The sequence below is a fragment of the Spea bombifrons genome, chromosome 4 (genome assembly GCF_027358695.1).
Source record: "Spea bombifrons isolate aSpeBom1 chromosome 4, aSpeBom1.2.pri, whole genome shotgun sequence".
NCBI classification, from domain to species: Eukaryota; Metazoa; Chordata; class Amphibia; order Anura; family Pelobatidae; genus Spea; species Spea bombifrons.
The window spans coordinates 9,379,438-9,403,194 of record NC_071090.1 but is presented as its reverse complement, the minus strand read 5'-3'; the positions used below and the strand labels follow the sequence as shown (position 1 = coordinate 9,403,194).

Sequence of the window (23,757 nt, the reverse complement as noted above, 5' to 3'; positions counted from 1 at the left end):
CTTCAAATTCAAACACTGAAAAAGCTTTTCAGTAAATATTATTCTGCACCGCTCTATCGCTGTATGATGTCATCTTTTTGCACTTCATTTGAACAATTTCCAAAATTAGTATTCCTTTTATTGAACTGTGGAGAGGAAAAAAATAGTTTCTTTGTTCAAAAACATACATTGTAAATATGTGAGCGCATGGATTGTTCGCTGCATCCTTTTTATTAACCCAAACAGGACCTCCTCGTACTCGTGTCCATGCGTCAACAATAGTAGGTTAGCCGCAGTTGGAAGTACTTGAGTTGAATGTTCCCTTTACAGGTCACAGAGGGAGATAATATAATCTCCAAATCAAAGTACTTCCAATGTCATGTTTGAAAAGACACTGATGGCATCAACTGCTCTTTGTGATAGTTGAGTAATCCCTTGAACATGTCATGGTGTTCCCCTTGCAAATACAGGAGGCAGTGCCCAGAATCCCCCAATTTCTCCAATCGCCACTACTTGGCTCTATCTTAGTCAATACAAGATCCCCGATGCGCTGAAATACCCCCATTGATTTCAATGGTGGTGCTTTCCGCTCACTGATTGGGCAGCACCTCCGACAGTAATTTGCTTATTTAATTAGATTTAACTTTAACCTTAGAAAGTACCTTAATATGTATTCTTTGTTGGAGATCCTGCCTGGAACCCGAGAGTGTAGCTTTTTTTTCCGCTAGCTTATTCTCTTTCATTGAATCAATGATTTATAATTAATGGGGAAATAGTTTATGGACTTTCCTGATATCCTTTTTTATTTTAACTTCTCACTTAGATACGTACATACGTCATACTTTATTTATAGTCCAGTGGCAAAGAAACAGATAACCTCACCTTGTCTGCTAGAGGAAGTGGAACATAATTTAAAGGCATATGGAAACACAGGGTGGCTGTACCTCTCAAAAAACAAAAAAAGGTATTTGAACACAAAGCCATAACTTTATGACCACTGACCGGTGAAGTGAATAACACTGATAACCTTGTTATCATGGCACCTGTCATTGGGTGGGTTATATTAGGAAGCAAGTGAACATTTCATCCTCAAAGTTGATGTGTTAGAAGCAGGAAAAATTGGCAAGAGTAAGGAGCTGAGCGACTTTGACAAGGGCCAAACTATGATGGCTAGATTGGCTCAGAGCATCTCCAAAACGCGAGCTCTTGTGGGGTGTTCCTGGTCTTTAGTGGTCAGTTCCTATCAAAAGTGAAAATGGTTCAAGGAAGGAATAATTGCGGTGAAACGGTGACAGGGTCATGGGGCAACCAAGGCTCATTGATGAGCTACTGTAGCTTAAATTGTGAAAAAGATCTTAAGGCATAGTGATGTGTGGGACGATGGATAGGACACTGGGATGGACATAGGGCAGGCTGATGGAACGGGCATGGGGGTCCAGGCTTTAAGCATATGGGCCACACAATTTCTTTTGGCAGCCTTGTCTCTATGCCACAGTGAAACTCTATCGACCTCTAGCAAATCACAAAATCTGACTTTACATTGGCATTGTGATTGAGTTTATAGTTTCTTTATAAGGGAATATGTAAATGACACGTTGTAAGGAAGGACATGTTCTGTTAATCATTAATGAAAATATTCCTTAGTGATTGTAGGTTAACTTCGTATTGGTATGTCTTTCTATTGAATGTATAAAAAAGAAGATCATTTTTCACCATTTTTTGCCATCTAGACACATTTATTTTAATTTTGCCTCCTGTGCTCAGGAAAGAAATACGACCAATTGAATTTGGTGTTAACGGGCATGGTGGTTCCATGCCCCTGTTTCTTTGTAAGAGGAGCTCAAAGGTATTCCAAAAAAGTTTACTAATTGTAAACAGCTACCCTTTTTTTAAATCTTCTTCATTCCCTCCCATCCACCCACCCAGTCCCAAGCCAATGGATATCTGTAATGCGCTATCTGTAATGCGCTATCTTCTTGCAAAGTTTGCTTTTCATGTGTGTGTGGTCATCAGGTCCAGGACTCTAGCTAATGTAAAGACATTTGGTATGTGGACTTCTGCAGCCACATCTTGGACTTGAGTGCGATAGATCTTCGTAGATTAGTCATCACCGCCTACAATGGCCAGCAGGGCTTTGCAGTAATCCCCAGACGTTTCACTCTGTGATACAAGATAATAGGCAAATTGTGAGTGATAATATTCAGTGAACAGACCTGGTGATTGGGTGCATGGAGAAATCGATGTTCGAACAACGCAAGTGTGATCCTACAGTGGGCAATTTTATAGACAGTACATGGAGACAAATGTTCTAGGACATTGGCAAGTGCTTTGTTGTAAGAAATGCATGTCTGGTTATTCACCTCAATGCAATGGTGCAGTGACTTTTCATAGGCTGCCTTAAACTCTTGACGGATGTTGAATAAGTCGATTTCACTTCTGGACACCAAAATCCTGCTGAGTGTTCTTTCATCTGTTCCAGCTCCCTGAGAAACATACATGCTATTTTAGATTACACATAGATTTACTAGTAATTATTTTGTATTCCTTCCCCCACATCATATAAATGAACATAAAAAGGACACCGCTATCCAGAACCATTGCCTTTTCAGTCCTGCTCAGACAAGAAAAGGTGATAGAAAACTAACGTGTCAGGTGATGTAAGCAGAAGCTAATACCCCAAATCTCCATTAAAGGATCCATTATCCCCTGCAGACAATGATTAGGCATTTGCCAAGACATGCCTCGTGACCTACCTTCATTGCTTTATAGAGTCTCTCCGCAAAAAATGCTGGCTTATTTTTCACACTGCGTACTGAGAAGGAAAAAAGAAAAATGAGAAAGGAATGGATAAATTTAATTTATTATTAATTTATTAAGCATGGATAAATTTAATTTATTAAGACGTTATAGATATTTCATTTTAAAATAAGGGATAGCTTTACATTAGGAAAGGTGAGATATCTGAGAAAAATGACAACATATGTGCTCAGAGATGTATTCTAAGGCGGCAGGTCCAGAGGAGCAACGGTCTCCCCCGACCCAAACCAATGGAGATCACTGATCCCATTTCCCAAACAAAGGCTCTGCAACGAAGATGGCAACCACGAGGTGGTGGGTCAAGCCCAAGGTAAATACATCTGTACGTGCTTGTGCTAGTTATTTAATTACATGTCCAGAGTTTTTCTGCATGGACCAAAGAAATACATTTAACAGTATGTGAGCAATTTTTACTTGAGGGGGAGGAATGATCATGCGGGTGGTACATATAAAAAGAAGTCTATTCACTAAAGAGTCATGTTGACAGTCGATGGTTTACTCGAATGAGGTGACTCGACTTAAGTCACATGCATGTCATATTCATTAATACAAGTTGCTTGCGCATTGATGCGAGGGCATGCAACTTTAATTGGCACAAGGACTTGACTGCAACCTGTAAAGCGCCCCCCACCCTGGGAATTTACAAGTTAAAGAAAATAAGTAGGTGACTATTAAAAATGGGGGACTGTAAGGATCGCATTGCCTTACCCTTTGTAAAATCCCACCTACGCCACCCCCTTATTCCCCATCTCCTGCCAGGGCTACCCAGGCTCCAAACCTTGCAAACCTGCCTCAACTACCAGCTAGCGTACCCCTTTCCTCTTTGCTTCAAATATATGAGCATTGCTTTTTTTAATCTATAATCACATTGCTGCCTAGAACACTGATTTCTAAATGTAGAAATTGGGAAAAGTGACAGAACCTCCTTGAGCGTTTCTGTTGTCGGCATCATTCCATTGTGAAACTTGTTCCATCGCCTACCATGTTCCATGTTGAGATTGTGTAGGCGTAATCTCCCCCAATTTTCCAATGGATGAGCCAAGAATGGAAAAATGCTCTGTTTCTTTGAATGAGTGGTAATTTTCTTCTCCACATGTTCATGGGTTGAGCCACCCACATACGATGGAATACAGATACATGCATGGGCCACGGAAGCTAATATACAACACGCATAGACTAATCACATGTTGCCCAATCCCATTGCAAATTGATGTACAGGCCGGAGAGGAAAATAGGAGGGAGAGCAATATAATGGCGTGACCAAGAATGCTACTCACCAATGGCAACAAAAGCACTCTTGACATCCCCTGACATCTCTTTCTTAATGGTCTGTTCCACATCATGGTTTGTCTGCTTGATAAACTCCTGGAATACTGTGAAAGATTTTTGGAATAGTTAGGTATATGTATGAAATTACATGTATGACATGAGTATCATCACATGCTTTGTGGCTAACGTGTGTATATAGGCTCTTGGGGTGCCTTTTTAACAAATAAATTCTATAATTGTTAATGGTATTTCATAGGTTAGTAGCAAGAGTTATTGGTAAATAAAGTTGCACATCGCGGGTAGTTGAGCGATCGCTTACTTTGTTGGAAATGGTTGGGAAACGGTGGTTTATGTAAGCTTGGTTTCTGAGAAAGCTTAATGAATGTTACAAGTATTGTAAGTAGAAAAAAGACGTAGAGAAAGACGGTATAGATAACGGCCCTATCCGTATGCTGCTTGACACTAACTCTACTAATCCATGACTAATATCAAGGAGCAGGTTTAGTGTAGTCTTGGTTTGAAAACTTCACTTATCAAGAATCAGAACTAAAACTATGGTCCTGCTTCTCCCACTGGACAAGAATAGAACAGTATTGTAGTTTACCTCTTTTGAGATGTGGATAACTACGTGTGCACAAGATGGTCATGAAGCGTGTCTCCAAGGAGCTGGTATCACCAGATACAGAGTCAGAGACTTCCTACAAAGAACAATTCATGGAGAACAGTTCATTATACAAAAAGAAGGATTAGACAGAACCCAGGAATTTGATTTGTAACTTCCATAGCTAAAATAATGAAAGTACCAGAAATACAGAGTGACCCACCAGAGTATCCACTTACTGAGCAGCTCTAAATTGACTTAAGTTCTCCTGAGTGGAGTTCCCATTGACCTTTGGGTCTCTTTTGATCAGCTAAATGTATTCCTCTTATTCTATCTGAGCTGTGCATTTTACATTGACATGAACTGGTTCACACACCCACCCATCATGAATAAAGCCATGGACAAGGTTATTTGATTACATTTACAATTCACTTGGGCCAGCTTAGAGCTTATTGAATAACCTCTAATAGATGGAAGATGGAAGCAAATTATCCTGTGTAATGCTATGTACAAAGGGAAATCGTTTACAAGAAAGGGTTGTACAAAGGAACCAAAAACAAGAGAACATTTTACTCACCAAAACTGAGGCAAGAATCTATATTTGAGCAAAAGAAAAAAAAAACTCAGATTAACACAAGGTTGGTTATAATGATACTGAGATAATTAGATAATTTAAGGTGAATGAAGCTGTATAATGCTATCCACAAACATATTATTTGGTTAATTACCTAGGGCTATACACAGAAAATTGTTTGTGGAAAACCGCTCGTGTGGAATGTACCCAGGGTTTGGCAAAACATACTTTAGTTTTTATAAGGAGAGTACCAAGATTTTTATCTATCGCTTCTATAATTAAAATAACACAATCATGTATTTTGTGCATTCAGCTGAATAAACTCTGCACCACCTACTGGCGAGTGTATGAACTGCAGCATAGACCTACATTTGACCTGTGAAATCCCCTGTGACATTGTGTTGGCCATGACATGGGGTAGGTATGCTGACAGCAAGCCAATGTTGGCAAACATCCCCAAATTACGCCCTGCTGCGAGCTTGCAAATGTTTATGCAGCTTTAGAGATGTATGGTTTCCAACAATCTTCTCTGCATTTACTGTAATTTACCGCCCCATTTCTCTTGACAATACTCGCTTTTTTCCCGATAATGAACCGATATATACAACGACATCCCTTTACCTTAGCATCGTCTGTGGCTTTGTCCATGTCTTCACCACCCTCATCTCGGTTACCCTAAACAACAAAACAAACACATAAAAAAAATAAATAAAAAAAAACAACAGATACAGGTTTCCACAAATGTATGTGAATGGAAAGAAAGCAACTGGTACACAAATGATACGTTGATATAAAGATATAGCCTGCCAATTAGGCCACCGGGAGTATAAACACACATCGAACCGGAAAGAGGGTGTCTTTTTTAAGAACTAAAGACATGTTATATAATGTTATACAATGAAGAACATAATCAAATAAGTAAATACCATTATTGCATGAGCCTCTAGAAGCTTCACACCCTAACGTGTACAGTAGGCGTACAGAGGCCCTTTACCATCACTCCTACAGCTAGCGTCTCTTTAAAAAAAAGAATAGTCATTGATGGTGATAACTCACCGAACACAGTGACACAAGGATCCTCTTCAAATGTCCAGATGTGTCTGAGCTTACAGCATCTTCCAGTGACTTGTGATAAGCTTGGAAAGAAGATACTGATAGTTAGCATGTCAGTTCAGTGTTGGAGGGCACACGTGTTATCTAGGTATTACCGTGAGGGAAAAAAATGGATTGTCAGACTGGCCAATTGGATAGATTTTATAGGCTACAGACAAGTGTTGCCTTGTAGTACGAAAAATGTATAGTCGACATTATTTTCATTGGACGTGAATTTGCTATAATGCACGGAGCTGTCAAGGAGCATCCTGCAGTTTGAAGTCATAAGCGCTCATTGTTACGTCACCTACCAGGCAAATGTAGTAAAAAGTTTTGATCATGCCTGCCAAGTGTTCTTACTTATTTGGGGCAGACTAGATAGGCTGATTTATTCCTAACTGTAATCAAATTCTATGTGGGGCTCTCGCTAGCTAGTTGACCCAAACAAAGCCCCAGCAGACTGGATCCCATGATTATGGATACGCCATGGCAGTTTTTGTGGTTAAAAAAAGGCTTTTTGGTGGAAACAACCAGAACCTCCCGCATGGTTTCTTGTGCTCTAAGCAACATTGTCTCTGGTCCTCTTCTCTTGCGTGTTTACAAACGTAGAGGAACACCAGGTTGTGATGTTCTCCACTCAATCAGCAGTGTAGAGTATGACATAAAGTAAATTGCCCATGGACCACACCATCTATCTAAAGTTACCCAGAAGGGTTTACCCCAATAAATAACAACAAACAAAAAGAGAGAAGATGATATTTGTCACACGCAAAGATTTCCCAAGTTTGCTTATGGGTTACCGTTCTGATAAGCTTGGTTAATGGCATGGATCTCCTCATTTGTTCTGGTGGCCAAAATTTCAATGAGAACTTTTTCATCTGTCCCTGCCCCCTGTGAACAAATAGATTCAAAACTCTTTCATGTGTCAAAAACATAACGATTTGCCCATATCTCTTGTTATCTATTGTTTGATTGAACATGAACATAAACTGTTTTATAAACATTTATAAAAAGACATTTTTCGTAGAAAAAGTTATTCTTCAGTTATATTAAATCCAAGAGACAGGAAATAGATTTCCCTTCTGCCCAATCAAAAAAATCCAAAATTAAAGAAAAAGCTAGACAATAATTAAAGGTTACACGGACCCTGAATTCAGACCCACCCTCCCGCTAGTTTTTTTTTTTGTTGTTGTTATATGAGAACTTGTTTGCCTAGCATTTACCGAAAAGTCTGTGATATCTTTCGGGGGATCCAGAGTTACATCCTTGCCTAAAGATATTATTTTCTTTAACAAAGACAACAAGCGACTATAAACGCAAACGCATCCAAAGTCAACAATCCCTTAGAGTGTCTCCTAGAATGTCACCACTACACACTTAACAAGGACAACTTGGATATCCCCTCTTGATTATGCCATGCCTTGGTTTTAATGGCTGACATTATGTTTACCGGCATATATTTTGCCTTACGTAGAAGGTAGTATATATGGTGGTAGAGTTGTGTATGCATAGCACCACTGCCAGCCCTCATCACCTTGTATTGCTGTAGTAATGGCTAGTATGGCCTACCTAGTATGGCCTACCATTATACCATTTATGTATGGTATATTTATACCATATATGAGTATATATGCCATAAACCTACTAATGCAACATATTAGTAACCAAATGCAAATGAAAAATACCGCTATGGCTTTGTTTAACTGCTTGGCATCAAACTGGGCCGGTGTCATCATAAGACCAAGGATCAGCTTGCACAATGTACCAGAGAGTTCTGATTTCAGATCTGCCATCAGGTCCTAGAAAAGGAGAAACATGTTGTAAGCCTTCAAGATGAAAATGATGAGCCAGTAGTGAGAATAATGATTTAATGCTTTGGGTGCCAGGACGCTGAACACGGTATAGGGCTAAACAAAAGGATAAAACCAAGATTGCACTTCATATAACAAACTAGAAGATTGGGGAAAAAAAACCATAAACACTTACCCGTCCAAAGTGGGACTTAAAAGCCTTTAATATTTCTTGCCTCTGAGAATTACTGCGCTTGGTTATTATGTCAATGATGGCATCTTCATCGGTACCTACGATAGATACAAACAAAGTTATATTCCTAATCCCCAGGCTGTAGCGCTGGAGCTGCAGTGTTCTAGTTGATAAGTATTGATCGCTAGATACTGATTCGAATTCTTCATTGGTGGGGCTATATGGGACAGTAAACAGGTCCTTTAAACCCCAAATTCTCAGGCAAAGGTATACTATCACACAATATGCTTACCAATTCCCTTCATGGCCTTCCTCAAAACCTTCCCGTCAGCGTCTGCATTGAAACCTGATGCAGGAAAGATGGTTCCTTTCAGCTATGGAGACATTAAGAAACATAAGTAACTTCATTCCATCACAAAAAGTTGTTCACCTTTATCGGTTTAATGGAACTCAAGCACATAAATAATTATGACTCCAAAAACTACATTTGCATTATCGCCACTGTTAATCTTGTGGTTACTGTTAATGACCTTAATCTACAAGCCTTTACCCTGTAATCTGTGCCTTGGATTACCAAAGCCTCAGTACACTACATTAATTATGCATATTAGGATATTAGCTATTCTATATCAATTTGTCATGGCGAGAAAGTGTTAACTATGGATATGTAATGGGTTATTATTACCTATTGATTTAAATAGCCACATTATATTCTGCAGCGCTGTACCATTGACGGTAGTAAAAGACTATTTATATTTATATTATAAACTGGTGTTTTTTTTAAGACTTGAAAATATTTTTAAATATTGATCCTAAGCAGGGATAACCAACAGGTACGCCGAGCTGTTGTTGAAATGCAAACTTCACAGGATCTTGGTTCAACAGCACACGTATAAAGTGATATTTACAGTGGCAAGAAAAAGTAAGTGAACCCTTTGAAATTACCAGTATTTGTGTATAAGTTGGTCCATATTGAATACATCAATCAAACATTCAGAGTGTGGGTTGGAAAAAGCGAAAAACTTCAACAAAAGTTAATTGGAGGCAGGAGTTAGCAAACATCGAGTCGAGTCAATGAAACAGAGGTGTGTTTCAGAGATATTTTGACACAAAAAACATTTTGAGTTTGCTCTTCTCAAGAAGCATCTGCTGATGTGAACTGTGCCTCACAAAAAGAAATCTCAGAGAACCTCACGAATTGTTGATTTGCATAAAGGTGGAAAGGGTTACAGAGTCATACTGAAGAGGTTACATATTCATCAGTTCACAGTTAGACAATTTGTTTATAAATTTAGTTCTGTGGCTACTCTCCCTAGAAGTGGGCACCCAGCTAAGATGACTCCATGGGCACAACGCAGAATGCTCAATGAGGTCAAAAAGAACAGCAACAAGAAGTAACAGCTAAAGGTTGGAAGAAATCATTGGAACTGGTTGAGATCTCTGTTCATGAGTCTACCATATGCAAAACATTGAACAGGCATGAAGTCCATGGCAGGACAGCACTTAAGAAGCCACTGCTCTCCAATTTAACATCGCTGTTCATCTGAAGTTTGCCAAAGAGCACCTCGACACTCCGCAGCGCTACTGGGAAAATGTGAAAATTGGGAAAACTAAGTTTGAGTTGTTTGGAAACAACACCCAGCACTGCATATGGCATAAAAAGGGGCACCCACATGAAAACATCCAAATGATGAAGTATGGTGGAGGGAGCATCGTTATTTGGGGCTACTTTGGACAACTTGCCCTCATGAAGGTCATCAGGGCACAATGAATTCTCAAGTTTATCAAGGTATTATATAGGATAATGTCAGGGTGGCTGTCCGGCAGTTGAAGCTCAATAGAAGTTGTGTAATGCAGCAGGACAATGACCCTAAACATCAAATCCCACTTTCTGAGTGGCTCAGTCAGAGCTCAGACCTTACCCCATTAGAGATGCTGGGAAATGACCTCAAGAGAGACGTTCATACAAGACATGCTAGGAATATGGCTGAGCTAAAGCAGGTCTATAAGGAAGAATGGCCTAAAATTCCTCCTGATATTAAATCCAAGGGTTCACTGACTCTTTCCACCAGCACTGAGAATGTTTAATGGGTGTGTAAATAGCTTAAGCACATTGTGTGTCTCTAGTTATGACTTGGATGTAGATAAGATCCTATTTTATGAAGAATTAATGCAGAAAACCAGGTGATTCTAAAAGGTTCATTTACTTTTTCATGCCACTGTAATCAAAACAAGCAACAAATTTAGTTATTGATACGAAAAACAGTTGAGGAAAAAATAGCGTCTATAAGCATGTAAACATAGCTTGGGAAGTAAAAGCATATTTTCTGCAAAAGAATAAAGAAAAGTGCATTTAATTGAAGGATAATTAAGAATCAACTGGTAATTTGGGAATCAACAGAATCTACAGAGCGCTAAATAAACTGCATTTCTAAGAATAAAAATGAATGTTAGTTAGATTTAAAGCCAAACAGAAAGATTAATCAGGGCCGGATTTTCCATGAGTTCGATTTTTTGGGGCATTACAGGAAGAACGTGGGCACGTCTAAAATATAGCCCATCCACATTTAAATATGGCCGTCTCCGATCTCAGCCACCACCCTAATGCCACCCATGTTCCAGCTATAATGGTTGTAAAGGGATAGTAAAGTAGCAAGCAAACTGCTGGGAAATGAAGGGCTTTTATATCTATGATGCTAATCCATCCGTCTTCCAAATCAGATCCAGAGCTCTTAGATTAATTAAGTCAATTTACATTGAATTAACTAGATAAGTCAGTTAAAAAGTACAGGAATGTTGATTGGACCTTGGATACCCAGGAAAAAAATAGTTGACTTAGCCTCATATTACCCATGGAAGCCCTCCATTTTTAGCACTCGTTATATAAATCGTACTATCCCTTTAATGTCATTTTATTTTGCCAAAATCCGGTAAATCCGGTCTTGAAGTCAGAAATGCGTCTTCAGAAAGTGCTAGAATGCACTAGACAGTTAGCAAGAGAACCCAAACCAGTATAAAGTTACCAGAATCATCTTATCAGTGTTAGCAGTCACACCACATCTAGTGAAAAGCAGGGGGGGGGATATTAGAGTGTTTGTTATAGAGTGCATTCTCGCTCTGGCTAATTCGTGGCAAGCAAGCAGCATGGCGGATAGCGGCAGTCGGCCAGGTTAAATTAACTTTGTTAGGTCAAAAAGCAGCGCAAGTAGCAGGGAGAAAGGGGATAAGATGCGGCATCTGCTCCAACCTCCACGCGCATCGCGGCGCTAAGCTCCCACTTCTGATAGGCTGCTTGAGCTGCTTCTGGGAAAAACTCCCCAGCGGCGCTGGAAAGAAAAGGGACAGCCGGTGTGTGACATGTGCTGGAGATAAACTGACATTTGCCATTTCAGCAGATAATGATGGTAAATCAATATACTTATAGACCAGATATGTTGCCGATAAAAGCCATATGGAAACAGAGAGCTCATGTCTGTTAAATCTCCCTTTGCGTAAATTAGAAGGCAGCGGGCAACATTTACAACACGTTGGCAGTTCAAGATTACAGTGCCAAAAACTTATTTAATGAAATCTGTCTCTCTAGTGAATTATACATGAGCATCTATTTCTTATCCCTATAGATAACACTGAATTGGGGTTATTCATTAAACTGGCCAAATGTCTTGATGGGCTATTCACTAATGGGGTTCAAGGTTCAACTCGGCCCTTATCAGAGGGAGGACCTGTCAGGGACCTTCACTACCCAAGATGTCCACAAGACTCCTAGAAATGAATAAAGCTCAGACCTCGGACACCTTGAGCTTCAGTCTCCAATGGGAAGCTTGGAGATGGTAAATCTGTCCTAAATTCTTTAAATGTAGACGTTACTTTACTCTGGATTTAGTAATTCACATTTAAAATCCAATCCAGGAAACAGTGGGTAGAGGTACATTTGCAAATATGTGTGATTTTTCCCACTTTCTTTTATCCATTCCTTCTGGTTGTAGACTACGATCTGATCTCATTCTCGAGCTGTAAACAATGTACCAATCCAGTTCTGATAATACATACTCGTCATCCCCTCCACACAGGTTCAGCAGAGCCTTCTTGTATTCACCAGATGTATCATGCTGAAATAAAGATCATTTACACGATCAGAAAACTGTTTAGAATACAGCAGCAAACTCCGATATTACATTTTATCCAAATAAATTAAAGATACAGAGAATAAAGATTTGCACATGTGTGCTAACATTGCAGCCGCCGGCTAAATCCAAACCCTACGGCCCCTAATCTCCAACCACATATAGGACAATCCTTACTTTATTTGAATCCTCACACCATGATCTCAAACCTTTTTTTGAACCCTAATTCCATTACTGGAAACGAACTTCGATCGAGATTATTATAGGGCAACCTATATCATATAATTATATATATATATAAGGTGTCATCTGCCAATGTTAGACCTTTCAGCGCTTGCTGGTTAGTTTGGTTGTCTTGAACTGTTTTTGGCTTAGGTTGGGTTTGCCGTTGGCTCGTTTTACTGGAAAAATATTAAATGTGTTTATCAATCTATTCTGTTGACTTTTAATACTTTTCAAACTAAATAAAGTAGAAACACCATTTAGGGAACAACTGAATCCCTAAACCATCCCAGAAATCATTATTTAATCATTCATATTTTTATATTTTATATATTTTGTTGCGTTGAAAAAAAAAGCCGGTACTGATATTATCATAGAACTGAAAATATTTCCTAAAAGCTACTTTGCTATTTTTTTATGTATTTAAACCTATCGCAGAAAATAATAAAATTACAAGTGAGCCAAGGTTCTTGTTGGCTTAACATGTCATAAAACCCAATAAATGTTTTGTAGAGCATCATCTTAATGCAGAAAACAACAAAAATTAAACTAAAGTTTTTAGACATTGTTTTTTTTGTCATCATCAACATCTTCAACATCTTCTGCACCTGATACTGTTGGACATTACCTTGATCATTGAGTAGAGGGACTTCTCATACTTTGTCCTGAATGACTCTCTAATGTCCATCATGTCAATCTCGCTGCGTGAAACCATGATCCGGATAAGGGTATTGTCAGCTGTACCCATGCCCTGAAAATAAATACTTTATAGTCAATTTAATGAAACGTCTGGGTTTGTAAAACATCAGGTCCATCTTTACGACCAATTATTTGGTCTACAGCCTATAGTCTCTTTATCTAACCAATTATGTATGCTTATGGTGAGCAAAAATATGAATGACTTCATAGTCAACAGGAAAATGTAGCCATATTTGTATGTATTATATAAAAAACATAGGATTAAAATGTAATAAACAATTACATGGTTCACCCGGGGGAAATAATAATTAATGAAAATGATAATTTATCATATATAAATCTATATAATGTTAATACATTTAAAATGAAAAATACACAAATACAAAAATTAAACATCTGACATTCCCCATTTAGTTTGTGTCACAAGTGTCCTCTGATCTTGATTATACATTCAGAATTTGACGTTACCTATTGGGGTTCACGTACCTTCATGGCTTTGTACAGCCTGGTAGCGAAATAATCCCTGATGCTGCGGATACATTGTACTTGGGGGAAAAACACACATATTAGCATGGTGATTAGATCAGTAGCCATATGTTATCGTGTTCTCTGGACTCTTCTGGTTTTGATAACGTTACGTTGCAATAGAATTCTAATTCATTTTTTTCCATTCATACCCCCCACAAAGCTCTGTGCCAGTGAACACCGCTCTAGTGTAGGAACGTTAAGAACTCCTCAATCACCAATGTACATGATAGCAGGCAAAGATAAATAACATGTCAAATTGTTGTTTACTTATGCTATTATACAAGAAAAAAAACACCATTGGGATTGCAGACCAATCAACAAGGCAAGATTAGACCCGAAATACCAGGCAAGACATCTCTACACAAGGCTGCTGACAATCTTTATCATATGTTTCAGCCTCTGTGGGCCTCGGCAGTGACTAGTACCTCTTTAGGGTGTCACTGACGGGTCCAAGAGGGGCTAAAATATATGTGTTTTGGCTTTCTGGAGCAAGAGTACTTGCCTCACATTACAGAAAACTTTCTCTCCATCTTACATTTAATCAAGTATGTATTAAGTTTCTTCCATGTTCTTATGGCTTTACTCAACTGAGAATAAGCTCAGAACATAGGATTTGTATTCAAATCGATAGAGCTCGTCAATCAAAACTCCACAATAGTTGTCTCTTGGCTAACTGAGGCCATGTATAGACATAAATGTCATATAGATTTAATTAGAAGGGAGAGCTCTGTTAAAAGTTCCTCTTACCAGTGGCTTGGAGGAACCTGGTATATTATTGCACAAGTAACTGTATCACATAAACAAACTGCAAAAAAATGTATATCAAAGGTACGCCCTCGGTTGTAAAAATACTTGTTCAACATGTCTACAGAAGCAGGGTTGGGTGAGAACTTACCTACGGCCAACATGAGCTTCTCAAAGTCCCCAGAAAGCTCTCCTTTAATACTCTCTTCTATGGGCTTTCCAGCAATTTTCTCATACTCGTCAAAAACTGTGTAAATGGTACAGTAAATATGTTTTCGTTATACTTTAAGGGGCTGTTCCACCTACATGTAACACTTTTGTAACTGAATGCTGCAGCACCAACATCATTGCTATTATGAATGAATGCCTAAACATTTTAGAGTGTTTAGAACGCATCCAGAGCCTTTTGATAGATCCTATCCAGACATCCTCCCTCATTTACGTTTTCCCCTTATGAGTTTAGAAACGGAGGAAGGAGGGATGTAAAGGCTCGTTCAACTGTGCCGGGGCCTTTTTTGGCATTATAATTTTCAACAAAATTAATTGTAGTGAAGGCATTAGTCCAAAAACTTCTATTATAACCACAGAGCTAAATGAGCGCGGGATGTTATGTCTTCGTGAATATATACAAATCTTTCAATTAGTAAGGATTTACTTGATTTCGACTCTATGGGACAAAAATAAAGTAGATAGGAAGTGATGTCACTGCATGATGTCACACCCTGCTCCCAGATTTCACCGGAAGCAAAGCAATTGGTTTAGCTAGTTGGTGGGTGTTTTATTATTTATAGATGGATGCTACTATTTAACTGGTGTATAAAGATAATAGATTAATCAGGAAAAGGTGACAACTTCTGGTTCTCCAAATCTTTAAAAAAGTTAAGAATTAGGTTGACTAAGCCGCATCTTTATACAGCTAGGTCACATAAGTTTTCCTAAATCTGTTCCCCTACAAACACTTTTGTTTTTTAACAAGTCATACAAACCTGCTTTATCTATATAAATTCCCCTAACGACACTTTTGTTCAACTAAATGTCATTAATTTCTGAAATGAAACAAATGTTCAAGCAGCTAGTAACTTCGAGTCTGCGCAAAAACCCAAACAAATGGCCCAGTTATAGAACAACCCTCAACAAAGCAGGAATAAAACTCAATGCATTTTGTTTAGTCCTGTTTAAAATAAATGGGACTGCAGAGAAAACTAGCTTCTAGACATCTTGTCAAAATAATAATAATAAATAATATGAACGCACACAGGTTCAGCGCTTACCCATCCTAAGATGTTCTCTGCTCCTGCTTCCCAGGATATAGATAAACTGAGCCTCGTCTGTCCCCCATTTCTGCTCTCCAGCATCAAATAAATCCTGTATTCAAGGACAACACATGGCATAGTTTTAAGGGACAGATCCATTAATAGCGTAATCCTGCCAGATTTGTACAATAAAATTGTCATTAAAAACATTTCTCAGTGCTAGAACTGCAATAGAACTAAATAAAATAAAAAAAGCAAAATTTGAGATGCTTAACCAGGAACGGACAGTTGCTTCATAGCCTGTCCGACAGAGTGTCCCCGCTTGGGAGCATCTCAACCTTCTCTCTTGCAGAGCAGAAATCTCCATCAACATAACAGTCTTCTCCAGCCCCAACGGCAGTCCGGAACTGAAATGCGAGGCATGTTTTCCAAATCAACAACCCGAAGTGCGTTTCGGCCTTCATTGGCCTCGTCAGTGGGGTACAAGAGAGCAAGGAAGTCCACGTCTGAACTCACCTTTAAACTTGGGGTAGGCTCCAAGAGATCCTCAAAGGGTAAAATACCATACAAAACTAACTTGAGATTCTCCCAAGTGGGGACACACCGTAGGGCAGGCCATGAAGTGACTGTCCATTCTTGGTCGCGTTTCTCAAATTTGGTTTGTACTTGTACTTTTGTACTTGATTGCCATGTTTAAGCCTACACATGTAAGTTCTTTTACATTTGAGGAATATGGAAAGTGTGAATCTCCATTATAGTATTAATTGGATATATTGATGATGTTTATGAATACCTCCAATGGCACTTTTTTTTCTAACAAAACCATTCATTTCTGAAATTAAATAGACTTTACCTGGGCATCTTGCAGCACCAGATCTTCACTCACTACATCATCTTCTTCCCGAGTTCCCTGGCAACAAAGAAAACACACGAACCAAACATATACGATGGATCACAAGATGGGTGCAGAAAATCAAATTATACTGGTTTCCAAATAATCAAACTATTGGTCATAAATGCAAATGAATGGTTGTCTAGCTACCGCAATATGATAACTGCATACCCCCCAACATTTCAAAGAGGGACAGCTTGGTTTTAGGGGGGTGTAGTTGAGGCATGACTGGGGGCAGGAGACTTTTTATGTGACTTATTGATAGATATTTATGTACCTGACATTTAGAAGAATAGTATACAGGGTCAACTATTATTCTTTTGTTTACATATATATATATATATATATATATATATATATATTATCCTTTGTACCAGTTTTGTCTCATTTTAATGTAATAATTATATATCCTCTAAGTGTTTTTTTCTTTTTTAGGGGACAGTCCCTCTTTGGAACTCAAATCCCCCAGTCCCTAATTTAGCCAATGTTCTACTGTCCTCATACTTGTGTAAAGGGGAATCTTTTCTAAGAGTGTAAAAATGCCAGCGAAAAATACTAGTATTATGCTTAGAAATTATTTTTGCAAAATGCCATCTGTCGATGTTGAACTATATTAAGTGTATCTGATGGTATCTAATGTAAACAAAAACGAATCTTTCACTCACAATCTTAAACTTGGTTAAATTTGGTACGGTTGCCATGACACAGAATTACCCATGTATATATTTAAAGAGGGAAGTGACTCATTTTTAAGTTTACAGATGTTTTTTTGGCTATGAAAGTGGCAGCTGTTTCATGTCTACGTCCACATTCTGTAAACAGCTTACTCTGCACATGTCTGCCTTCTGATGTCAGCATAAGGGCTACACTTGCTTTAATTAGAGACCCGTTCTCACAGATTATTGCTTGATAAAGATGCTTTGGAACAATATTGTTTTTCCCCTATACAACTGTTAAAGTGTAAAGCTGTTTGTGTCTATGGCTCGAAGAATTCTGTACCGGCGTCAGAAGATAAAGAAGGATCTACATGACTGCGCCTGGATGCACTCCTGTAGATCAGCAAACACCAAAGTGTTTGGATGAAAAGTCATGGTTACCCCCATAAATCTTGTAGAATGTAAATAGACACCAAATTCCTTTGTTTAAAATCTACATCTGAAAATATTTTTGTGGTGTTGATCCTTGATAAATAACTATACAGGACACATTACATTGATGTTGGGTAGAGAAACGAGAAGGTTATCTCTGCACCGTGGTCAGGTAAGGGAATCTCAGTAGGCGTTTTGTACCTGTAGCAAAACAATCAGCATCTTCTTAAAGTGGCCGCTTGTATCTTTGATCACATCTGTCTCCAGATCTCGACCGTAGGCTGCCATAATGTACAAAAAAGAGTAGAGGTTTGTCAACAACAAGATGACGGAAAGTAGTTTAAAGTGTTGAAGTTCTATTCCCAATACCATGTTGACTTGAATGGAGACATTTGTGGTCCTATTTAATTGTGTCCACTTTTCCCTTCTGTCATAATGGACGCAGATTTTGTTTTATCATTACACAAAATTCAGCCAACAAACTATCATTCAACAGTCATAGTGTTTTCACAATCTGTACTTAACGGTACTTAATAATTCCATATGTGAAAATAACTTGAAATGTCTGAAGCCATATTTTAACGTCTAGAAGGATTATATGATCAGGGTGATATAAAACATAGATCCACTTTTCATGGTCTCTAATTTCTGAAATGGGCCTCCAAGAAGGACACAAAATATTATTCTGGGGCTAGTGATGTCCTGGAAGGGGGTCCATCATGTGCCAAGATTTTCAATGTGTTATAGTTATAGTGACAATTAACCCTGCTAGCCTCCCTGCCCCAAATGGCCATTAGGAGGACAAAATATGTTCCCACTGTTAAATCTGTTATTGGTCAGGTTTTAGAAATCTGCACCGGCTTGGTTGTCCAGCTTTGATCTTGTGTGTACTCACCATCTTTGTAGGCCTCCACTAGTGCATGGATCTGCTGGTTGTCTCGGGACGCCAGGATCTCAATAAGGCATTTTTCATCGGTGCCAACACCCTGCAACATAACCAGCCATATCTTTACTGGACAGATTCCAAGACCCAAGATCATCAAACAGTACCATAACACATCCAAGTGTTCAGTTACATAGTCTACTCCAAAGCGACAGTCCTTAAAGTTTTAGCTGTTACATTAGCAACAAAGTAACCGCAGAATACCTAGTACTGGAGTTATTTTTAATGCTAAATGGACACTAAAAAAACAATGATATAGATTTGACCACCAAGAGAAGAAATGACAGAAAGCAACACATCACTTACATCTATAGCATCCTTCATCTCCTTGGCATCAAAATAAGCAGCGGGGCGCATCAATCCCACGATAAGCCTCTCAAATTTTCCTGTCAGCTCATATTTCAGATCATCAATAAGATCCTATCGGAAGAGGGAGAATAAGCATTGATTACCGCAAGGAACCCAATACATTCTGGTTTTACATTTCGTGGTATATATATATTAGGTATTTTGTACATTTCCAATAATCTTATAATGTGACTGCAAGGTCATCACATTGAGAAAACCACTACGGGAATGATTTATTAAGGTGTCAATTACTAAAATAACCCTAATGCCATAAACAGAAATAAAAGCCTTTATACAAAGGAGAAAAGGTCCAACGAAATACCGGCTACATCATTTCTTATAACATTTGCATTCATGAACATTTTATACAAAGCCAGTTATATATTGGCATAATTGCAGTTTTTATGTTCTTTTGTCTTTTTCCAGTTTTTCCCCTATATTCCTTAAATCAGGCATATTTGAAATATATAACCTTTGTTAACCTTTATACACCCAGAAGTTTATACAAAGCATGAAGCAAGATCTTAATATATGAGTGCATATTCATGACCCTAGGTGTCAGTGTAGTGAGAAGGGTGAAGCAAACCCTGCTTCCATGGTGTACACATAACATGGATTACTACGATTCTAACACAGACACACACACACACATATACAGTATATACACACACACATATATATATCTTTAACATCTAAACACCATCGCATTTCAATGGCTGCGACTGTACCTTTCCATAGAGGGATTTGTAGGCTTGAATGATTTCAATACGCTGGTGGTTTCTCCTGGAGGTGATGAGGCCCAATATGGCTTCTTTATCACTGCCTATAAAGCATGAAAGAAATTGATCAGTATCGGTTTAGCTCTTCTTTTACATTTTAAGCCCCTATAAACTAAACTGAGCAACCATTTCATTAAAAATGCAGTTTTAGCTGAAAATATTCAAATATACAGGACCGCTGTTGGTGCCAGGCAACTCCATGTGTCCTCAATTTGAAGAGGTGCTTGTCTGAGATACAACTGAAGCGACAACAAGGTGTGGAGGACATCTATGAAGGTCCATGCACATGTTGACATTCTAAAGCTAAAAAAAAAATGGCATGGGCATGTGTGGGGCCACCAATGGGCTTCTCGTCTGAGGTGCTGTTGAGCAGCAGATTGGGTGCGTATGTGGTGCTGTTGGCCAGCGACCAACTGGGCATTTGATTGGGAGGCAGATAGCCAGGCTGGACCTGATTATGCATAAAGATTCAGGTTTAACATTTTAAAAGAGGTCTTAACATGTACAGTATGGTGTCCTAGACGTTTCTTTTTATTATTGTACAATGCAACTATTGAAAAAACAATGTTCGCGTGATGCTGTAAGGGAAAGGGCAACAACCTAGTATAGTATATGAGGGAATTCCCCAAAGTATCTGGAACATTTAGTGACCGCCTGCATTGTCACTACAACAACAAGCATTGGCTCCACACGACAGCTGAGAAACATCTGATATTTCAAGTGTTCTGCATTCTTTAAGTTCTTTAATACAACCATTTCGAGTCAGGCTCCTGGTTAATTTATGCCCGTAGGAAATAACTACCATGTAAAATGCAAAACATGAGGGTATTTATATGTTAATCTGTATACTGATATATTATTTTATATATAATATATATATTATATACCGTATATATATTATATGATAACTTGTATACTGATATATATCATATATATTTATATTACATGATAATCTGTATTAAGATATAATTAGGACAAATAAAATATGTAGAACGTGACACCAGTTACAACCTAATCCTGTGCAGAAGCTTAACAGATAAGATGGGTAATTGGCAATTACGGGAACGGAAGATCCAGGGCGAGAATTAGTTTAATTCCTCTCTGGCCTCATGATGAACATCAGCAGAATGAAAACCGAATGTACAGCCTATTGTAAAAGTTATGCATTATTGGGTTGCACATAATGTTGTTGGGTTTGTTGTGCTCTCTTTTTCATGTGAAATGATGTAATTTCAGCTTTCCTGTGCCCTGCAGAGTGAGCAACTCTGCCTTTCCCCTTCCACGATCGGACACAATAGCCCATTCATTCCTCCTGAACCCAGCAGCTGGAGAAGAATGTATTTGGGAAAGTATCCCATATATCCCATATGCGCACCGTTGTTTGTGCAGACACCGTGCAATGCTGCTGCCTGAGTAGATTAGGAAGCACCTGCAAGGAAGATTTCTCGCTGAACCATTGCCTGTTAAAGAGACACTCCAGCCACCATATGCACTTTAATACATATGATAGCTGCGTGCCCACTACACGTGATATACTCCCCTCCATTCAGCTCCACTGCTGGCTTTGTGATTTTAATAGGAGTGCTTTCCTGCCACGGAAGCAGCCGATGAATGATAAGAATGGCGGGCCTACAGGGGAGGATTGCAGCTACAGAGCTGCAGCTGCTACCTCAGGCAAGTGCTTCATTTATTTTTTTTTATTCTGAAGAATGCATATGAAAATTTTTACAGAGTACAGCTTACTGTCCCTTTAACTAGAATATATGTTAAATAAATTCTTGATAATAAACCTCCACATTAATATATAATATATATAAACACATACAAATAGATATAAATACATACATAAAAAATTGGCTTATACTATCTTTAGTAGGGAATAGTCCCCCTTTAGGACCCAATTATCCATTGTCTCTCTTTCCCACGCCCTGACGTCTCTCTTTTCTAAGAGCTCAGAATGTTTGCTGGGCATGAGTGTATCACGGTGTTCCACAGCCGTGAAAACCACAATACTGTACAGAAACAGCGGAGTATATTTATAAAATATTTTAAAAAGATTTACAAATTACATTACTTGTGTTATGAATGCTTTACTCGGTTACATATGGGCTAGACACATATGGGGGTGGGGCTAGTCCCATCCCGCTTTCTTTGGGGGGCAGCTAGACATGGAGCGAGGAAAGTAGGCCGAGAGCGAGGAAAGTAGGCAGGGAGCAGGCATAACATGGGAAGGGAGCCTCTTTAGAAAAAAAAGAAGAAACTTACCTAGAAAAGGAGCGTCAGGTCAAAACCTGAGAGCTCCCAAGTATGGTATACAGGTGAATATGTGTGTGTATATGTATATATATATATATATATATATATATATATATATATGTGTATATATATATATATATATATATATACACACACACACATATATATTGTGTGTGTATAAGGAAATAAATAATGAATCCTTATATACATCAGTAGTAAGTGCCTCGGGATATTACACGATAATTATTTTGTGGCTTACATTGTAACTGAATTTTGTATATTCAGGGTTTTTGTTGCAAAATTATTGGTAGCAGCTGGGCTATGCCGAAATGAAAAGATATTTTAAATTAATAGGTATTTGTACTCCGCTTTCTCAGATACGGCAGAAAACAGCCTGCTATTATATAATGCAGGAATGGCAGGACTAGTAACGGTTGAGATAGATATATGACGTGTAGATTTATGTTATAACAAACACGCTTAACTTACCAATTCCTTTCATGGCCTTATAGAGAGTTTCAGCATCCTGGCTGGCATCAAAGTCAGGGAAATCTTTCACAGATCCCCTGTAACGACCACCCTGGATCAAATACAGAGCATATCAGAAGAATTAAAACTCAATATGAATTAAAAAAAAAAATGAAATTTTAAGATGCATGCTGCAGCCAGTAGGGGGCAGTCACTGCTCAATAGAGATACATGCCAATACATGTGTATTATATGTACTTTTTCCTAAAAACTTCTAAAATAAATTTAATTTTCAGAAATGTGTATGAGAACGTCATTTCATTCTGGATAATGTTTTTCTATTTTTTTTGTAAATACCTATGTGTAACATTATAAAAATAATATGATTGTTTTCTGAACTTTGGCAATATAATTTATACTTTGGTCGCTATAATAAATTAATATTGATTAATGGTTAGATTGGAAATATCTTGACCGATTTGAAAACCAGCAGCATTTAGGCACCAAATCTTTAAAGGGACACTTTACAGTTTAATGCATTCAATAAAATTTCGGCCCCTTTACATACTCACGTATATCCTCCTATGCTTTTGTCTCTTACCCCAACCCCCACTTGCCAGCCCTTGCCCTGGCTAATATAAGAGTTACAGGGGAGAGTCTAACAAGATCCCTGTGTGCATGCGCAGAAAGCACTCCCATTGATTTAAAGCAGCAGTTTTAAGCAGCCAATCAGTGGCTCAGATCTGGAGCTCCAGTCTCTCCTTAAGTTAAAGAAGTGGTTTAATATGTATCCTTTGTTGGTGAAGCCGTATGGGACACTTAAGCGTGTCCATACGCCAACCACGCTTTCATGATTGATACCTGAATAGAAGGGGGGAAAAGTATTTTTCCTTATTCAGGATTGTTGCCAGTAACACTTGAATGTCATGTGACAAACAAAAGGCTGTGGCCACATTATATGAAATAAAGACTCCTTAGTTATGTCACACATTGCAATGGACAGTAGAAGGAGATCACATGAGATCCCCTCACTTTCACTCAACTTTCACTTAACTAAAGGGAAATGTTTTGAAGCTGGTTGCATTTTTAGTGAGCAGT

The 23,757-nt window shown here is 38.4% G+C and overlaps 1 protein-coding gene across 1 annotated transcript in view; it reads right to left on the bottom strand.

Annotated features, from left to right (window-relative positions):
- Positions 1–1,825: 1,825 nt before the first annotated feature.
- Positions 1,826–23,757, bottom strand: part of ANXA6 (annexin A6) — a 31,297-nt gene continuing 9,365 nt past the window's right edge. Inside the window, exons 3-26 of the mRNA XM_053463476.1 lie at positions 22,681–22,771; positions 19,885–19,979; positions 19,115–19,228; positions 18,761–18,851; positions 18,067–18,146; positions 16,739–16,795; positions 15,904–15,997; positions 14,784–14,879; positions 13,847–13,905; positions 13,290–13,412; positions 12,366–12,424; positions 11,563–11,641; positions 8,608–8,689; positions 8,319–8,413; positions 8,018–8,131; positions 7,133–7,223; positions 6,297–6,376; positions 5,862–5,915; positions 5,244–5,261; positions 4,670–4,763; positions 4,074–4,169; positions 2,733–2,791; positions 2,340–2,462; positions 1,826–2,139 (exon numbers count right to left, since the gene is read on the bottom strand). Coding sequence (XP_053319451.1) covers positions 2,080–2,139; positions 2,340–2,462; positions 2,733–2,791; positions 4,074–4,169; positions 4,670–4,763; positions 5,244–5,261; positions 5,862–5,915; positions 6,297–6,376; positions 7,133–7,223; positions 8,018–8,131; positions 8,319–8,413; positions 8,608–8,689; positions 11,563–11,641; positions 12,366–12,424; positions 13,290–13,412; positions 13,847–13,905; positions 14,784–14,879; positions 15,904–15,997; positions 16,739–16,795; positions 18,067–18,146; positions 18,761–18,851; positions 19,115–19,228; positions 19,885–19,979; positions 22,681–22,771 — 2,004 coding nt within the window. The 3' untranslated portion in view covers positions 1,826–2,079. The remainder of the gene's footprint in view (positions 2,140–2,339; positions 2,463–2,732; positions 2,792–4,073; positions 4,170–4,669; positions 4,764–5,243; positions 5,262–5,861; positions 5,916–6,296; positions 6,377–7,132; positions 7,224–8,017; positions 8,132–8,318; positions 8,414–8,607; positions 8,690–11,562; positions 11,642–12,365; positions 12,425–13,289; positions 13,413–13,846; positions 13,906–14,783; positions 14,880–15,903; positions 15,998–16,738; positions 16,796–18,066; positions 18,147–18,760; positions 18,852–19,114; positions 19,229–19,884; positions 19,980–22,680; positions 22,772–23,757) is intronic.